Raw genomic sequence first — 18,182 nt, 5'->3', positions numbered from 1 at the left:
TCCCAAGAAATACTTCGATGTCACTTCTGAGCCGTTGGTGTGACAGTCTCTGCAGAAGAGACTCGTGACTTGTTGGTTCGCTCTGCTGCTCTGCTTTAAAACTCATCTTAGAACCTAGGAAACTGTGATGACCATTAGCAATTCCTGCCCATGTGAAAATGGGGACGAGGCCAAAGTGGAGAAAATGCCCCGGTACTTAGACCTGTATTTCTACTTAGAGAAATTGCTTTGGGATGTAAGAATGATGAGCTCTGCTTTGGTTTAATTGCCTATAATAAGTTAACTGCATTTATTCCACATAGTTACTGTATTTAATATTGTATTTACTATATATTGCTAACCTTTCCCAATTCTGGCTTTCTGAAGTGTCTAGGGACCCTAGGAACTATCTATGAGTTGTCCCACATGCACTAATTCAGAGCAGCATTGTACTCGTTCACAGGTCATTCTCGTCTCTTGTTCATACCTGGGCGTGTTGCTGTCAGATATTGAAAAGCAAAATATGATGCCACCGATTATGCAGAGTGAGGATCCCGCCCATCCAATAAACAAAGCAGCTCCTAATTCATACCTGTGAGGGAGGATTACACAAGTATTATGGCTTGCTTCTTTGGGGAGGCAACAGTATTTAACACTACTAGCCAACGTTTACTAAATGCTTATTACCAGGTTTTCCTATTGGAGTGTGCACAGGAAATAACTTCCATCTGTATTTAATGCTTTAAACTTTGCTCAAACTATTTTTATAGCCATCACTGATTATACTGCCCCAACACCCCAAGAGGAAGGTGAGGGGATTCCTGTGGGCAAGGGAGAAGCAAAGCCACTGAAGAAAGCCTCCTGCCCAGCTAGCATCTTTCCTCTAGGCTCTGCCTGAAGCTCACAAAGCTTTCCACCTAATCCGCGGCATAGGGTAAATTATGTAGCAAATGCCAGTTAGAAAAGGGAAGGTTGCCTTTGCTTTCATTTCAGTTCAATTCAGTAAATGTTTATTTGCAAATCATGTGCAAGGTGCTGAAGGGTGGCAGAATATGCCACCTGAAACATGTCGCTTTGACATAAGGATTATTTTGAGCTGAAGGCAATTGAGAAGCAGCAGATACCAGAAAAGCCTGCCCTCTATCTGCCTAAGAGCAGGACATAAGTTTGTAAAGTGTCCCCCTCCCTTAGCAGAAAGGACAGAAGTTCATCACTGGAGACAACTGTACACCCTGATCAGCCCAGAAGGGACACCAGAGGAATCTATGGCACAAACTTTACTAACTAGCCCTTCTCTTCCATTAGTTCCCCTGTATATCTGTGTATCTACCTTCCCACAATTTGCTCCCCTAGAAGCTCAAAGTCCTTTTCCTGTCTTGTCGCTTTGCTACAAATGTATTGTTCTTTTGTTAGGATGCCAAAAGAAGCCTGAGTTCTAACCACCCCTTTCAGTTACTCATCACTGGGAGCTCCCATGTGTGTATGTGATACACAGGTTAATAAACTTTGTGTTTCTCTTGTTAATTGCTCTTCTCTCAGTCTAATTGACAGGGACCCAGCAGAGAAACTGGGAGAGTAGAGGGAAAAAAATAGTTTTTCCTCCTCTTGGTGCCCAAGAGAGGCCAGCAATAGATGCAGCATCTCGCTTATCACTGCAGTCCTGTGGGAGAGGAACACAAGGTAGCTATCATGGAGTGCTAGAGCTCTGTTAAGCACCTGCTAGATGGCTGGCCATAGCACCGTGCTGGCAATGGAGCAGATGCAGAGAGAGAGAAGACAGCCCCTGCCTTGGGGAGGCCACCATACAGAGGTAGAAATAATGCTACTGAGAACAAAAAGGGAAGTCACGGTGGAGGGGAGCAGGAAATCTTTTTAGGGGAGGAACATTCACCCAGAGAAACAAATAAGGAATAAGGAAAAGGATCCCCAAATCTCAGGACTATGTGTGTTCTCATGCCTGCCTGTCCCTTCTTGAAGAATAGTGGTTTTTCTAAACAAAGAAGGGATTCTCAAACATTTTTGGCCCACTGGCCTCCATCACAAGGCAGAAACTAATGGGCGCCATTCCCTACCTAATGGTGCTTTTCAGTGTAAAATGAAGTCAGAGTGAGAAGCGTCTGTTTTGATCCACAGAATCCACAGAGGAGCTGAGAAAGGAGGGGTGAGAGGTGAGGGTGAGAAAGGAAACACAAGGCCAAGATCACATCCCCAGCCAGCCAGCCAGTCCCCCGCCCAGAACCAGGGGCAGGGCCAGACCCAGGCTGAGGTACCAGGGCCACACCACCCTGCTCACAGCAGCTGGCATGAGCTGCCTGTGCTGTGCAAGCTCTGCCTTCTCTCCTTCGAGCTGTGTCACTATGTCTGCACTTCATCCAGGCACCAGCAGGCTTTCTGGCGTGGTCCGAGTCACAGCAGTGGTGGTGTGTAATGCGGGGCCCTGACCACCAGCCAGGGAGCAACGCTTCAGAAAATGAGGACTTAGGGTCCTCTCGTTTTCAGATCTGCCCTTGGAGGCAGTTTCATGGCCTGCATTTGCAACTGGGGAGAGGCGATGCATACTGCCCTGTGATGCCGTCTTTCCTCACCCTAGTGTTGCCTTTCCTGGGAAGCCAAGGCAATAGCCAAAGCAAGGAACGGCTGCAACAGAACAGCTGCCCTGGAACAGTGACGGTGCTCTGGGCACCCAGAACCCTCTCCACCTGAATCCCATCGGAGGCAATGGCAGGTACATGGAGAAAAACACCTTCGGTGTGCACAGAAAATCAGCCCAACAGAGGACTGAGGAGCTCAGTTCACAGGTGGAAAAGAAAAGAGCTGGCCAGATCAAGAGTGTTAAATTGGTAGTTTTACAAAAGATACCTTTTAAATATCATGATATGTCTAAACGGGACAACCTGGATATCCACCATCAGCCCTTGTTTTATGATGTTTGAGGGAGATTATGCAAATGAACCAAGCAGAGTGTCTGCCAAGTTGTAGGTACATGTCATTTGATCTCTTTCAAATGCCTGGCAGTCCCAGTGAGCGGGCATCAGGTGCCCACTGTCATCCCTTTTCTGCAAAGACAGCTGAAGCAATGAGCATCCTGAAAATTCCTCCTTGGAGCAATGGTAGAGTTACAGTTTAATGATACTTTGTTTTCTCTCTCTTCTACCCTAGAGTGCAGGCTATCTTCTCCCCTGGAACTATGTCTTGGTATATTACTCTTAGTGTAAATACCCCTGAAGCAAGAGATTTTCTTAAAATATTTAGCTTTCTAAAATGGGTTACAAGTGCCAGGTGCCACAGTTGATTAAAAATAATTCTCTAATTATTAATAGTGGCCAGTTGGGGGTGAAGGTGAGAGCATAAATCACAGCTCAGCTATGCATCATGTACATACAAAGATGTGCACAGTGTTGTTAGAAATCAGAGGATAAATTTCCCATGCAGGCCAAAAGTCAGAAACTGTGTCTTTATATTCATTTAAGTAATCTTGAAATTCTCTGAAGAATCATGAGTTTGTCTTATTTTTAAAAAACTGGTCTGTTTATTCCCATTTTGAACTATGTTTTAATTTTAAGTCAGTAAATATAGACTCGATTCCAAGGAAAATACCATTTCCGCTTGAATTCTTGTGAATTCTGTTGAACACAAACATTTAACAAATAGTACTGGTTTAGATTTGAAGTCTTTAAGAGACTCCACTCCTGCATCAATGTTTTTTAACAATTTGAATGTGAGGGCTTCTGTGACTTAGTTCTTTCTCTTCCAGACCTTTTCTTCTTCGTTCTGTTGATAGACCTGCATAGCAGACTTACTCAACAGTGACTTGAATTCGTGTCTCTCAGTGTGCGTGATCTGACAAAAAGTGACTTGTATTATTGAAAGACAAGATTGAGAGATGGAGGAATATAATACCACTCACATTTGTGCTGCAGCATGCCTCCTCTGACGCTGATTGGGAAACACTCTCTGCCTGGAAATCTTCCTTCATTTTTTTGGTAATGCTAAAGGAGCTGACTTCAACCTCAGATTATCCACATTTCAGATGGTCTGTGGCAGGCCTTTCCATTGCTGACAATATTCCCCTGGCCCTAGACTAAACCAGCTTTTCCCACCCAGAGCATGGCCTCTTCCCTGAGCTGTTAGCATTGCCAACACTTCTTCATTATTCTGAAAGCCTCTGAACCTGCTTCACACCAGACGGATCCATGATCGTCAGGGTGAGGACAAGACTTCCTTGTTATACATCGAAACATCATTTTTAGACTATCTCAGATATTCTGCTCCGTGGACAGGACTAACCAAAAGTTGTCTGTATGCTTTTAATTCATTTATGTAACTGAATGTGAATTTAATAAACAAATAATAGGGAAAATTTTTACTCTTGTACAAAGAAATTAAAACACAGATGGATCCTTTAAAATTTACCCCAAAAGAACCATGAAGATCTAAGGCATTAAAATGTACTCTGAACTATGTGGCAAAATTATTCTCATCCCAGTGGCTGTGCCCGGCATGCCAGGCTCACATCTCTCATTTCATGTTGACAGAACCAGAGATGGTACCCGCTGGTGGCCTTAATCTGACCATTTCGTACTTTAACTCATATTTCAGCCCAGTAACCTGGATGGTAATTCCGGATGAATGGGTTAAGGAGCACTTCTTACTTTTATCTCCTATTTTTGTCTTCCTGGCACCCAAACCCCTGTTCAGACTTGATTTGCCATCCATGGGGGACTGGTGTAGCCCACCCTGGTCACCGCCACAGAAACACGCCAGGCACTGTGCTCATCATGTGTTCTGGGGTGGATGAGAAAGACACGGCTCTGTTCTCAGGGATCCTAGAGTCCAGTGGGGATAAGTCAGACAGCACGCAAATAAATACAGTAAAATGTGACGAAACGTAATAGAATCAGAAGAGCGTGTTTTGCAAAATTAACATTACCTGTTCTTCCAAATGCATATCATTGTGGTTCAAGTAAATGTCTACAGTAACAATAGCTGCTAATACTGTCAGCTCACTAGGATGGTTGTGTGTGTGTTCAGATATTTTTTGCATAGTTATGTTAAATCTTTATTACAACCCTGACAGCTATGTATTACTGTCCTCATATTACAAATGAGGAAACTGAAGCTCAGGGAGATTAAATTGCCCCCCACCTCAGTTAAGTCAATTGTAGACCAGGATTTAAAACCCATAACTGTGACTCTTAATGCCAAGCTCTAAACCATTACCCCTTCTTTTAACTTACACCTTAGCTAAGAAAAGATTTTACTTATGTGAAAAATACACAATGAGTGCGATGTACTTTTAGTTGTCATTTCAGAAAGATGGCAGTTTTCTCTCTCTCCAGCTCATTACATTCTCAGTGGCTCACAAGCTCTGGGGTGTGGAATTTTTCTGAATCCCCTCAGGCTGTCTTTTCACCCAGCACAGAAAGAGGTGACAGCAGTAATTAAAATCCCGGCATGCTGGACTTCAAAAAAAGAAAATGCACCTCCTCCAAAAACAAAACAAAAGCTGTTTAATGAATGGGAAAAAAAAATCTCATCCTTCTTAAGATCCCCGGAGAAGTATAGTGACCTTGCTGAAGGTTGCAGAGCTAGGAGCCAGGTCTTTTGACACCTAACAGAGTGTTTTCAAACATCTTGTACTCCTCCTCCTTTTAATCAAGAGTGGTAGCAGCCAATATAAATATTCCAGTTACCTTAAAACAATTTTACTAAATATGTAAAAAAAAAGTTTAATATTTAGAAAGTACACCCATATATTATCAATGTTAACATTTCAAAATTGAGTTCCATTGGCATGCCATTCTTCTAAAGATTACTATCTAAAACAAGCTCTTTTCAACTCATGGGTTTATATAATCCAACATCTATATAACTATATGGATGCATTTTATGTTAAATAAGTATTCTACAAGTATTACCTGCAAACACACACTACCCCCAACTACTCCACATTCTTTCGGGGACCTAGTTTCTGGAAGCAGGCTGCTTAGCGCCCACCTGACCTGCATACCCGTGGCTGTCACACTGTACTTTTCCATCAGCTAACCGTTCTCTCCCACTCCTGGAAGATGCCACAGGCTTTCTCACCCAAGCCTTCCCAGGAGACTTGCAAAAGAGCAGCAGATGCCTCCCAAATGGTGGCTACAGCAGAATGGGGGAATTTAAAGAATAAGCATCCACTTATATATGGAACCTACATGGAGAATTCTCAAATTTAGGAAACCTAAAACGAAGATTGACAGTTCTCGGGTGTGTGTGGGTGGGGGTTGGCATGCCAATTCTAAAATGCTTCCCTGTGGCAAGTTTATAACAGACATGCATGCGTTACCTTTCTGCGTATTATGGTTTACTGTTAGGGTCCTCCAGAATTCTACAAATTGTATATCTTAATAACATGAAACTCTTATTAATGCACCTACTAGGAGCCACTGTGGATGGGTGCTTCACATGCGTCATTTTCTTTAACCCTGTTAACATTCAGAAGCAGGGGGCTCGATTCCATTTTCCAGTAGCATTTCCAACTGCATTTGCCCTAAGATCACAGAGGAGCGAGGACCAGGGCCAGGAGCCGAGCAGAGCTGTAACCCTAAAACCTGCCTCTCACCTCTCTGCCACCTTCCCTCTCTAACCATGTGGAAAGTGCACAGTGAGTGTCTTTACAGGAGTTCTAATTCTTGCCAATTCTTCATGGACATTTAAAAAACAGTCCACGGTATAACTTAATATTAGCCAAAGCAAATCATAACTTATAAGGATTATCTCTCATCCCCAAAATTACATAGTTCAATTCAAAATCAAATCTGTTGTTTCACAATGTCCACGCCATTGATGTCCATTCACGTGGGTAAACTGGGGGTTTCCTGATGTGAGAAATGATGTGCTGAGTCATAATACTCAAAGTAGGAACAATAACATGTTTATGTGAAAATTTTGAAGTCTGCATAAACTGCCACCGCCAAGGTTGCTGGGCTTCAAGATAAGACTCTCCTAAAATGAGCAACACTGTCTGGCGACACCTGAGGTCTCAGCATTGCTGAGCACAGGTCCAGAATCTGTGCATATGGAGCTGCGTGTGCACATCTGTTTGTGTGGAGGGAAAAATAAACTGACAGACTTGCAGCCAAAATGCCTGGGTCAATTAAAAGCCTATCATCATATTCAGAACCCTTAACAGACTACCTGAAACATCTTAGCTCAAATCAGGTGTTAAGGAAGATGTATGTAGGGTGGGTTCTCAGGAGAAGGGCCTCAAGGGTATCTATCCCTTTCACAGTTTCAAATTTTTGAAGCTTTGACATATCTCAAACTCAAGGCTATGACTGAGCAAAAATAAAGAGAAGAAATTACACAAGACTTTTTTCTTTTAAATGGTTTCATGCTAGGTCCCTTTCAAACCTGCCTCTACTTGAGAGCAAGGCATCTTACAACATTTATCCTTTCTTCTGGGCCACCAACATTTCAATATTCATTTCCCTGTGGCTAACTTGATGTACTGTATAAGGTAATGAATGGCTACATCAATGTACTCCGCTTAAGGGTCAGTACCCTTAAAAATAATAGCTAACATGGACTATGTGCAAGGCACGGTTCCAAACAGCCGGAATATTTCCAACCATCTCACTGAATGTTCACAACAACCTCATAGAAGCTGTTATCCCCTTGTAGAGACGAGGAACACAGGGCACGGAAAAGATAAGTAGATTCTTCAAGGCTACACAACTAATAGAGTCAGAGCTGAGGTCCACTCCCAGGCAGCTGGGAGGTCCTGGATTCAGGGTCATCACCCCAAAACAGTATGTGCATGCTGCCTCCTCTTCCCTGTCTCTTAACCATATCTCCACAAGCATGCTCAGTCTCCACTCCAGGAGAGCTGCAGACAGATAGAGACAGTCTTACCACACTGCTGGCTGACCATCCTTGCTGAAAATGTCACAGAGCATGGACTAGCTATGAGAGGTTCCAAAGTCAGCAGGATGTGGTCTCTGCTTCAAGACGCGCCTGGTCTGGTTTGGAAGATGGACCAATAAGCAGGTGCTCACCGCCCTGTGATTGTGGCAGAAGCACAGGGTGAATGGCAGCACCCAGGAGGGTGGCTCACCAGCATGGAAGTCCTGCAGGGTAAGCAGCATTTCGCCCAGGCGGGACAAGGAGAGGGGGTTGGTGGTGGGCAGGGGTAAACGCTGAGTCACCAGGAAGCAGGGCAAACTGACAGGAATTGTGACTTCATGTACTGGTCAGTAAAACAAAACACAGTTGCCAAATACTTGGTTTCCAAGCAGATTTTTAAGTCATGGTGGCATAACAAAAACATCAAAGCAATTCTGGTAATCTGAGTGGCCTGTGCTACCACTGATCAAGGTAAAATCATAGAATGATGTCTACACCTTCTTAATATTTAACAGTCAAAATCTATTTTGTTTTTAAACACTTGGCACTTTCATGGAGTCCCTTATCCAAGAATCTATGAGCTATTTAACAACGTCACTTCATTCTCCAAATAACCTCGGGAATGGAGTAAGCTTAAGTAAACAAACATCCATAACTCATGAAATTATAACAACAGAAGGGAGAAGTTAAATATCTTGGCAAGGTCACCTAGTGAGATCGATATTCCTTTCCACTTCACCCAGGCAAAATGAGTGCAATCTAGAAATGTCCTTCTTGAATTGTCTATTGTTCATTTAACTTGACAGGTAACAATAATGAGAGAATTTATCAGAAAGGAATCAGCTGTTTATTTCTAACTACTAAGTAGCCACTGTGGTGAAAAACTTTACCTAAGTAAAGTTTAAATCCTAAAGTAGAAACTAAACTAAATACACACCAGGAATGAAGAGTGCTGGAGATCAACAACTCCAGGGTTTTAAAAACAAAACAGAAAAACCTGGAGGAGGATAAGCCCCAAACATGAGAATAGCTGTGCCAAAACATTAATGGTAAACCTCATGTTCTAAAAAAGAATAAATCTAAGATCACGATGCCCTGTTTCCTCAATTAGGGCAATTGGTTCAGTGCCCCAACTTTGCATAATTTGAAAAGAGTTTCAATCAAGTCTTACTTGGAACAGTTTGCTTAAAAAAACAAAGCAGACACTCAGGAAGTTAGTGGTTTGGACAACAAAGCAGTTGTGGTAATAATGTACTTAAATTTCAACCCCCTGGTAGGGTAATCACGCCAAGGGGTAGCTGTTACCATAAGCTTGCGGGAGGGCAGAGTTTTTTTGGATTTGATAGGTTTTGTTTTAACGAAAAGGAGGAAGTTGGTTTGAAACAGCCCAAAGGAAGGAGTTGAGAAATAGTTTTCAAGGCTTTGCAGGAGCCCAGTCTGGAGTCATAAAACAGAATCATAACTTGAATGACAGCAAGCAAGCCACACAAAGGGAAGAAAATGGGGAAATGGTGGAACACAATCACCATCAGATGTAACTCTTTCAGAGTTGCAATTCTGACAAACGATTATAGCCGGGAAGGAAAATCTTTCCAGATATGTTTTACGGAGGAAGGGTTTCAGAAATAAATGGCCACTGCACATAAAGCAATAGACTGCTTGTAGTGCTACAGCCGCAATCGTAACTTCTACTGTGCATTAGCGTCCACTCAGTTTCTCCTCATCAACAAAGCGCCTACTGAGTTCCTTGCACGGGATAGGAAATGTAGTGAGAAGCTGGTGGATGAGTTCAGTTGTGTGTTTCTAACTTAGGCAACCAAGGTGGCCTTGTTTTACACAGGACTTATACACGACCGTCCTAGAAATCCACAAAGAAGATTTAAAAAATAAAGTACAGAATTCTTAAAGCAAACACCAACAAAACCAGGTTCTGAGGTCCAAATGTTTTCTAGAGTGTTGTAGGAATTGGGTACAGGAGAGCAAGTATTTGCTCACCAGAAATTTCACCTAGAGCATGTGGCAAGCAGCTGTCTCACTGCCCTTCCTAAGGGCCAGACACAAGCATGCCTTCCAGGGCTGTGGGGAGAGATGCTATTTGGTGCTGGGTTGTTTTAGGAAGATTCACGCACGATTGAGATGGGAAGGATGGGAATGTGCCTCCCATCTCTGTCCTCTCGGAGGCTTTCTCAGTCAGCTGAGACAGCAGAAGGCTTTACTGCTAATCCTGAAAGGACTATTCTAGAGATAAGAATTCCACTTACCAGGCACTGTGGTAGGCAAATAAGATCAAGATGAAATAGATGTTTTCTGACCACAAGGAACTTACTCTCATGCAGGCCAATGAAAACACCAAAGAAGGTCAGAACTTTCCTTCAGGGGTGCCCTCCAAATGCCAGCTCTCCTTGGGCGGGCCCTGCCATCAGCCTCAATTATCTGTCAGTCTTCTCTGAGTCATGCTAAATCAGAAGCACCAATTACTAAATGCTAGCAAATGCCCACCAAAGATGTGCTATCCCCTAAATATGCCAAGTCAAAGTCTTGCTTAAGATATTTTAAGACCTATGAAGCCAGTTGATTTTGTGTTGCTAACCACTTTGTACCTTATTAATCTTCCTAATTTTCATCTCCCTCTCCTCTAATAGAAAACAGATAAAGTCAAACAGAACTGTAGACCAATGGAACAGACTAGAGAGTCCAGATATAAACCCAAGCATATATGGTCAATTAATATGTGATAAAGGAGCCATGGACATACAATGGGAAAATGACAGCCTCTTCAACAGCTGGTCTAGGCAAAACTGGACAGCTACACGCAAGAGAATGAACCTGGGTTATTGTTTAATCCCATACACAAAAGTAAACCTGAAATGGATCAAAGACCTGAATGTGAGTGATGAAACCATAAAACTCTTAGAAGACAACACAAGCAAAAATCTCCTGAATACAAACATGAGCAACTTTTTCCTGAACGCATCTCCTAGAGCAAGGGAAACAAAAGCAAAAATGAACACATGGGACTACATCAAACTAGAAAGTTTCTGTACAGCAAAGGACACCTTCAGCAGAACCAAAAGGCATCCTACATTAATGAAGAATATATCTGTAAATGACATATCTGACAAGGGGTTAACATCCACAATATATAAAGAACTCACATGCCTCAACAACCAAAAAGCAAATAACCCAATTAAAAATGAGCAGAAGATATGAACAGTTCTCCAAAGAAGAAATTCAGATGGCCAACAGGCACATGAAAAGATACTCCACATCACTAATTATCAGGGAAATGCAAATAAAAACCACAATGAGATAGCACCTCACACCAGTTAGGATGGCCAGCATCAAAAAGACTGGTGAGGATGTGGAGAAAGGGGAACCCTCCTACACTGTTGGTGGGAATGTAAATTAGTTCAACCATTGTGGAAAGCAATATGGAGGTTCCTCAAAAAACTAAAAATAGAAATACTTGGACCTGGGAATTCCACTCCTAGGAATTTACCCAAAGAATACAAGCTCTCAGATTCAAAAAGACATATGCACCTCTATGTTTATTGTAGCACTATTTACAATAGCCAAGATATGGAAGCAACCTAATTGTTCATCAGTAGATGAATGGATAAAGAAGAGGTGGTACATATATGCAATGGAATACTATTCAGCCATAAGAAAGAAACAAATCCTGTCATTTACAACAACATGGATGGAGCTGAAGGATATTATGCTCAGTGAACTAAGCCAGGCGGAGAAAGACAAGTACCAAATGATTTCACTCATTTGTGGAGTATAACAACGAAGCAAAACTGAAGGAACAAAACAGCAGCAGACTCACAGACTCCAAGAAGGGACTAGCAGTTGCCAAGGGGGAGGGGAGGGAAGGCAGGTGGGGAGGAGGGAGAAGGGGATTGAGGGGTATTATGATTGGCACACATGGTGTGTGCGGGATCATGGGGAGGACAGTGTAGCACAGAGAAGGCAAATCATGACTGCGGCATCTTACTACACTGATGGGCAGTTACTGCAGTGGGGTATGGAGAGGGGACTCAATAATATGGGTATAGTAGTAACCACATTGTTCTTCATGTGAAACCTTTATAAGAGCATATATCAATAATACCTTAATAAAAAAAACAGATAAAATCAAGTTAGTTGATTTGTTGGTTTTTCTCTGAGTTTTATTTAAATGAAGTCTGTGAATTCCCATAGATGTCACACGTCATTTTTATGCCTCTTTTCCACCATTGGGGGTAATTAGAATCTGGCCCTCTTTGCAGTTCTCAGGCCTTGATAATCCCTTGACCCACTGGATTTTATGAAAGTCATGGAGGGTCTTTCTTTGCACAGGGCACATCCAGGGGTGTAGATGTGAGCGAGCTCCTTTCTCAAGGGGCTAACATGTTCTTAAAATGCAGGCTTTGTTTTAATTAAGTCTGTATTTTCTCTAAGGCCTTGGTATAGAGGGCCTGTTATTTGTAAATATTACCAATTTTTAAGCCATGTTGTTTTTCATAACCCACAGCTGTTGCGTTTTTAATTTCATAAGGTAAATTGGCGAATGGTTGGTGTTGTATTTTCAAGTCACCACAGAAAAGAGCTAATAAAGACATCTATAAAGATAAGCCACATCTTAAACACTACACACAATTAAAAAGCAATCTTAACAATAGTTAATACAACATAGTAATAACTAATACAAGGTGTTTGCTCCTTCCTTAGTTCTAAGCATATATATACATATATGCACATTATATACACACATTCTCTTAGTTCGCACATTATCTCTGTGAGATGATAATTGTTATTATCCTGACTTTACAGGTGAGAGTATAGATACACAGAGAGAGTAGGCATAAATAGAAAAAGGAATGAAAAAGACAGAAAATAGACAGGAAGAGAGGCCATTAGTGGGAATGGATATTCAATGTCACACCAAGAATGTGGAAAAGAGGAAAACTTCTCAGAGTGCATAATTACTGAACTGAGTTTAACCAAAATCTGAAAGGAGAAGAAGAAATGCCAGTAGTAGTAAACTGGATAAGGTGACTGAACAAAAAGCAAGCACAGAAAAAAAATTACACAAAGGATAGGTTTATGTTCTTCACATAAACCAATTAGCCTTGACCTTTTGAGGAAAGATGAAAAGTGTTTTTTTAGGATTCTTGCAAAGACATTCTTAATTATCAGGAAAATGTCCTTAATAAAGCAAACCATGGGAAATATGGTTTTGTTGTACATTTATGATACCAAACCCTGAAATAAAGTATCATTTAAATAAAATACTTAAATGACAAGTTTCATTTCATTTAAATATCATTGAAATGTTTCTAATCTTTACAGCACAGTTTCATTTTTTATCTCAATGTTTGGTGTCATGTACCTGTGTACAAATCTCATTATTAAAAATGTGGAGAAAATGCATAAATCAGAACACATTTTTCTAACATGGGTAGGGGAGAAAAAGTTATACTGGTAATGAAACAGTCATTTTTGTTTCCTACTTAATAAAATTTTTAATGGTTTTTTAAGCTGTACAAAAGAAACTCCCTTGATGAAATATATAAATATATACCATATTGTCACAAAAATAATGAAATAGTGTAAATCATACATCTTAGAGCAACCAGACTGACTCATAGTACTAGTTTAGTCTAGGTTCCCTTGGACACATTGCTGACCTCTTTCCTCAATTTTAAGAAAGGTAGTAGCAAGAAAACCTACTTTAAAAGGCTACTGTAAGAATAAAATAATATAATAAAATAGGGCCTGCAATGCTCTGCTTGGTACACAGTAGGGAACTAAACATGTGGTAGCTATTACTGTCACTATATTTCATTATATAAGCATTTACTATTTATGCATAAAAAGTACTAAAGACTGAATTAAAATTTCCTGAAGATTCTTAAATCCACCAGAAAAAAAGTAATGCACACCTGACCAGCTGTCATAGTAACCACTTTTTAAAAAATTCTGTAACATTTGATCTGCAGACTGAAAGAGAATCACCAGCCCAGATGACAGCAATACACATGCATACACATGTGGCTTTCCACGGAGGTATATGGGTATATTCTCATGGATGACAAAAATACTGGATATGTTATTATTTCTAAGTTAGCATCCCTGGGGTTTTCCCAATACAAAGAGAGAAGACTAGGGAAAACCATAGAAATCAACAGCTCATAGTTAAAGAACAGCAACAAACAAACTGACATGGAAATGCCAAAGCTTTCACCTCTAACCAGGACCAGTCGCATCTGGGTGTCTGTGCCACTCCGAGAGCACTTCTAAAAACCCTGCATCATGGACCACTCTTTATAAAGGTTTATTAGGTGGAGCTTGTTAAGGGAGAGTTAACAGAGCAAATTCGAAAGGCTAATTCAAAATGAAAAACGGCATTTCATTTAAATAGCATTAGCATGTTTCTAATCTTCAGAAGCACACATCTCAGTTTCCATCTCAGTGTTTTGAGAAAATGGAAACTGGTCCAGATACCAGAACCTTGCAAGTATCACTTTGGACCGACAACGATCAAGGCAAGCATTTATGTTTTAGTTGTCACCATCTTTCCTCCATATCTTACACCTCTCTTCCGCTTTTCCTCTACTTGACTTCAATTTTATGACGTGCAGTATGAAGTCTAGAGTTCTAGATCCTATGCCTTGAGCTATTGAGAGACAAACTCTATTTAACACTCATGCAGTAATTAAATGCATCTTTTGCCAATGTAGCTGATAATATGTTTACTTTTGAGTGATGTTATTGAATACCATTTATCAGTATGTCTCACTTTCATAAGGCCATGTAGGATATTACGTATCTTAATGGCGAATATGAATTTATATACATTTCCTGTGAGCTAGAAACATGCAGAAGCTTACTTACTTTTGCTCAACAAAGAGAGGATCAAAGAATTCCGTTGTGATTTTGTTTGCATATAGGGAACAACCGGTCATTGAGCATAGCCCTGAAAAGTGTCATAGGGAAAGAACCATGGTTAGTGTCACTTCATTAACATCCTGAAGGACCTTGTTTGGAAGAAAGTTACTATTTACCTGACAGTATGAATACAATCCCAGCCAAACAAGCAATTTTAGCTTTGGCTTTATCTGAGCCTCCGACTTTGGTACACTTCATTCCAAACAGGGCAAATATGGAGCCAAAAAAGCCCAGGCTGACAGCAGCAATCATAAGTCCTCTACATGCCTGGATGTAACCTGCAATTAGAGGAGGTCACTTCCATTAACATAGAACATGTGGCTGTCCAGGGGGAAACCCTCATTTTACGTTGTTCTGAATTATTGTTCTGTTTTCCAATACGTAACGATAATTGTTAAGCCACATGGCAAGACATGTGAGAAAGGAAGCAAGTTCATCTGTACGGAGTGCCTGTTCTATATCACACGTCTCAGTTTAGCTTATGCCTAATCCTCAGGATACATCTCTGAGTATTATTAGTCCCATATTCATAGATGAGTAGACTAAGGTGCACAAAGGTTGTATGATATGCCAGGGATGAGTTAGAAAGAGGCAACAATGGATTCTTTAGATCTGACTACAAAATCCCATGCCACGCCACCCTTTTCTGCAAAAAACACCATCTGCCACTACCACCCTCTTACTCTTTTGCACCTCAGACTTTTTAAATAGACATTTTAATGGATTTAACATTCTAACATGTACTGTTGGGCAGCAAGTGTTCCTGAAGGGTCAAACCTGCCAGTATTTGCGAAAGCTTAAAAATGAGACCATCTGACATACCATCATGAACCATGAGGCATATAAATCAAGGAGTATTTAAATGACATTTAAAAATTTTCAGGGCACATGGAAAAAAACTGGGTTTAGAAAAGCATTGATTGTTTATTTGGAGAATATTTTATGCTTATTAAATCAACTGCTCACTTATAAATGGATACTTTCAAAGCACCCTGCAAGCTTACAAAGTTGGTTTGTTGGACCATTCCCCCTGCTCCGTTCACTTTCTCAGTCACACATATTTTTTTGCAGGGTGATGGTAAACTTCAGCCTGGCTTTTGTCTAGACACTAACAAATTTTAAATTAATAGGATTTAAACCAAAGAACTTTTACCACATAAGGTCATTTTCATTTCGGCCTGAAACAGTGCCATATTTCAATCTGAAATAATGAGGGCATATATTAGCGATAAGTAAATGTGTGTTAAGCAAAGAAGCATACATATATATCAGGTTTATATGTGGAATTAAACTTCTTAATTTGAAAAAATTAAAAAATGTCAAGATACAAGAAGTCATTTGTTGTGTGTGTTTGGGCAAAGCCTACAATCAACAGTAATTCTAAGCCCATGATAACCATAAATTTAGGGAATAATTTATGATTGAACTGGCAGGTGGCCTCCAGTTTTTTTTTGTTTTGGGAAAGAATGAAATTTTAAGTTCTGATCCTATCCCCAGGACCCGTTTTGAAGAGCGCATGAGGGCTGCTCTACTTAATTGCAATAAATGTGGACCACAGTGACAGCAGTGTTCTATTCTATAGTGTGAACTACTTCCAGACAGGAAATAATTTCACTGATGGTGAGGTCTATCAAAATCAGCAAAAGAAACCCACTTTTTGCAAATTAGAATACCGAAGGCTCGTTTTGGTAGCCATAATCACACTGCAGGGCTGTCTGGGTCTCTGCTGAGAATTACTAAGCCAGCTCTGTTTTAAACTTGACCCTCCAGTCTTCCAACCAGAACCCAGGGAGCAGGCAGAACCCAGGGAGCAGGCAGAAGCACAGATCTATTTTGTACTATCGACAGAAGAGAGGGAGCCTGTCGGTTCTCTGTAAGATTAAAGGTCTACCAAGAAAACCACAACTGGCTCATCATTTACCCCCAGAGCTACTAGGACAGTGTGGTTTCATTATATTTTTAGACTAACCTTAATCTATAATTCTGAGGTATCTTAGCTGATTCTGGTTGCAGTCCACTCAACAGACAAAACAGCATTGTGTGATGTAACCTTGATGATATACACTAAAAACATATAGTAAAAAAACCCATCCTAGACAACGTTATCATGCACTGTAATTTGTAATGACTTTAGTAATATTACAGGCTTTATGAATACAAAATGCAGGAGCCTGGGAAAAGGTTAAGTCCTACAATTTGATCATTTTGAACACAGAATACATTTTCCAGGTGGTAAACAGTGGTCAGAATGCCAGGCTGATGCATTCAATCCTTAATATGACTAAATAGTTACTTTAAACTTCATTTGACTACTACTTGTAGTATAGTAGGACAGACTTCTTGACACAAGTACAAGAGGACAAATGGAGAGCAGGTTCTGATGTGGGCTGGCCTTTTTCTCAGTACTAGCCAGAACCCTGATTTGGAAGCTAAGGTGCGTTTCTCTGGTGTGAGAATAGTAACAATGACTTGCTAACTTGTCACATGCAGGAGAGAAGGATCCTCACCAGCACAATCACTGGCTCGATTGTCTGAAATGGAGAGCAAAGAGCAGGGGTTGGGCTTCCTGCCTGCCAGTTGTAAAAAGAATATAGTTGTTGGTAAACCTGATGTGTGTAAATCAGGGCTACCAGACTTTAAAACACCCACAGACTTAGGTCTTAGGTGACTCCCCAACACATTTTTTCAGAGTTTATTTTTTGCAAGGCAGACCTCAACAACCTTGCTATTCAACAGTTCTGGAGGGCAAACCTTATAAGTCACACCATCAAGTGAAGTGGTAGTAAAAACCTCGTCAAGGAGGCCATTATTTTTGACAGGTCTAATTTACTGACACTGTTAATAGCTAATTAACACATTAAGGTGCTGAGGCATGAACATATTTACTTAGAAGTTCTCTGAAGTATAATTTATAGCCAATTCTCTTAGAAGAAATGGCAAACATTCCCACTAACAAAAATAGATGGTATACAATAAAAACAACCTGGCTGAAAATGAGTCTCAGTTGCAGTACAAGTGGTGCTTGGACAGGAATATGGGTTAGCAACGAACAGAAATCACTAGCTCATTCGACTGTGAAATTTTCAATTAGTAAATACAGTGACTTTAAAGTAATGAATTCTGTTAGAGGAAACCTTCAAGGTGTCCCTTAAAAGTTAAGTGTTTTCCAAATGACGTGAACTTTGTTTTCCATTGCAAACCAGCAAAAATGAAATTATCCACTTGGTGGAGACAGTTTCCTAGGAGCACATGTGTTAGTTGTGAAATTAAAGGGTTGGGTGTGAGGAGAAGAATGTGCTTTTCTTATGCTAGTAGCTTTGTGTACTTTTTGCAAGTTTTGAAAGGAGAGTGGTGTGCGGGAAGACATGAACTCTGAATTTCAG

The 18,182-nt window shown here is 40.7% G+C and overlaps 2 protein-coding genes across 4 annotated transcripts in view; one reads left to right on the top strand and one right to left on the bottom strand.

Moving 5' to 3' along the window:
* Window positions 1–4,187, top strand: part of DZIP1 (DAZ interacting zinc finger protein 1) — a 55,821-nt gene extending 51,634 nt beyond the window's left edge. Inside the window, exon 23 of one of the 2 annotated variants that reach the window (XR_005026521.2) lies at window positions 3,761–4,187. The gene's annotated coding sequence lies outside the window, so the exon portion shown is untranslated. Of the gene's footprint in view, window positions 1–3,733 lie in introns of both variants that reach the window. The other variant, XR_005026520.2, reaches the window with a different exon arrangement.
* The window catches only part of CLDN10 (claudin 10), a 98,324-nt gene that overhangs the window by 491 nt on the left and 79,651 nt on the right, over window positions 1–18,182 (bottom strand). For both annotated transcript variants that reach the window (XM_036893963.2, XM_036893962.2), the window contains exons 2-4: window positions 14,916–15,077; window positions 14,746–14,827; window positions 467–571 (exon numbers count right to left, since the gene is read on the bottom strand). In XM_036893963.2, the coding sequence (XP_036749858.1) occupies window positions 467–571; window positions 14,746–14,827; window positions 14,916–15,077 (349 nt within the window). The remainder of the gene's footprint in view (window positions 1–466; window positions 572–14,745; window positions 14,828–14,915; window positions 15,078–18,182) is intronic.

Source organism: Manis pentadactyla, chromosome 17, assembly GCF_030020395.1.
Source record: "Manis pentadactyla isolate mManPen7 chromosome 17, mManPen7.hap1, whole genome shotgun sequence".
Classification (NCBI taxonomy): Eukaryota; Metazoa; Chordata; class Mammalia; order Pholidota; family Manidae; genus Manis; species Manis pentadactyla.
This window is presented reverse-complemented; position numbering and strand designations above follow the sequence as displayed.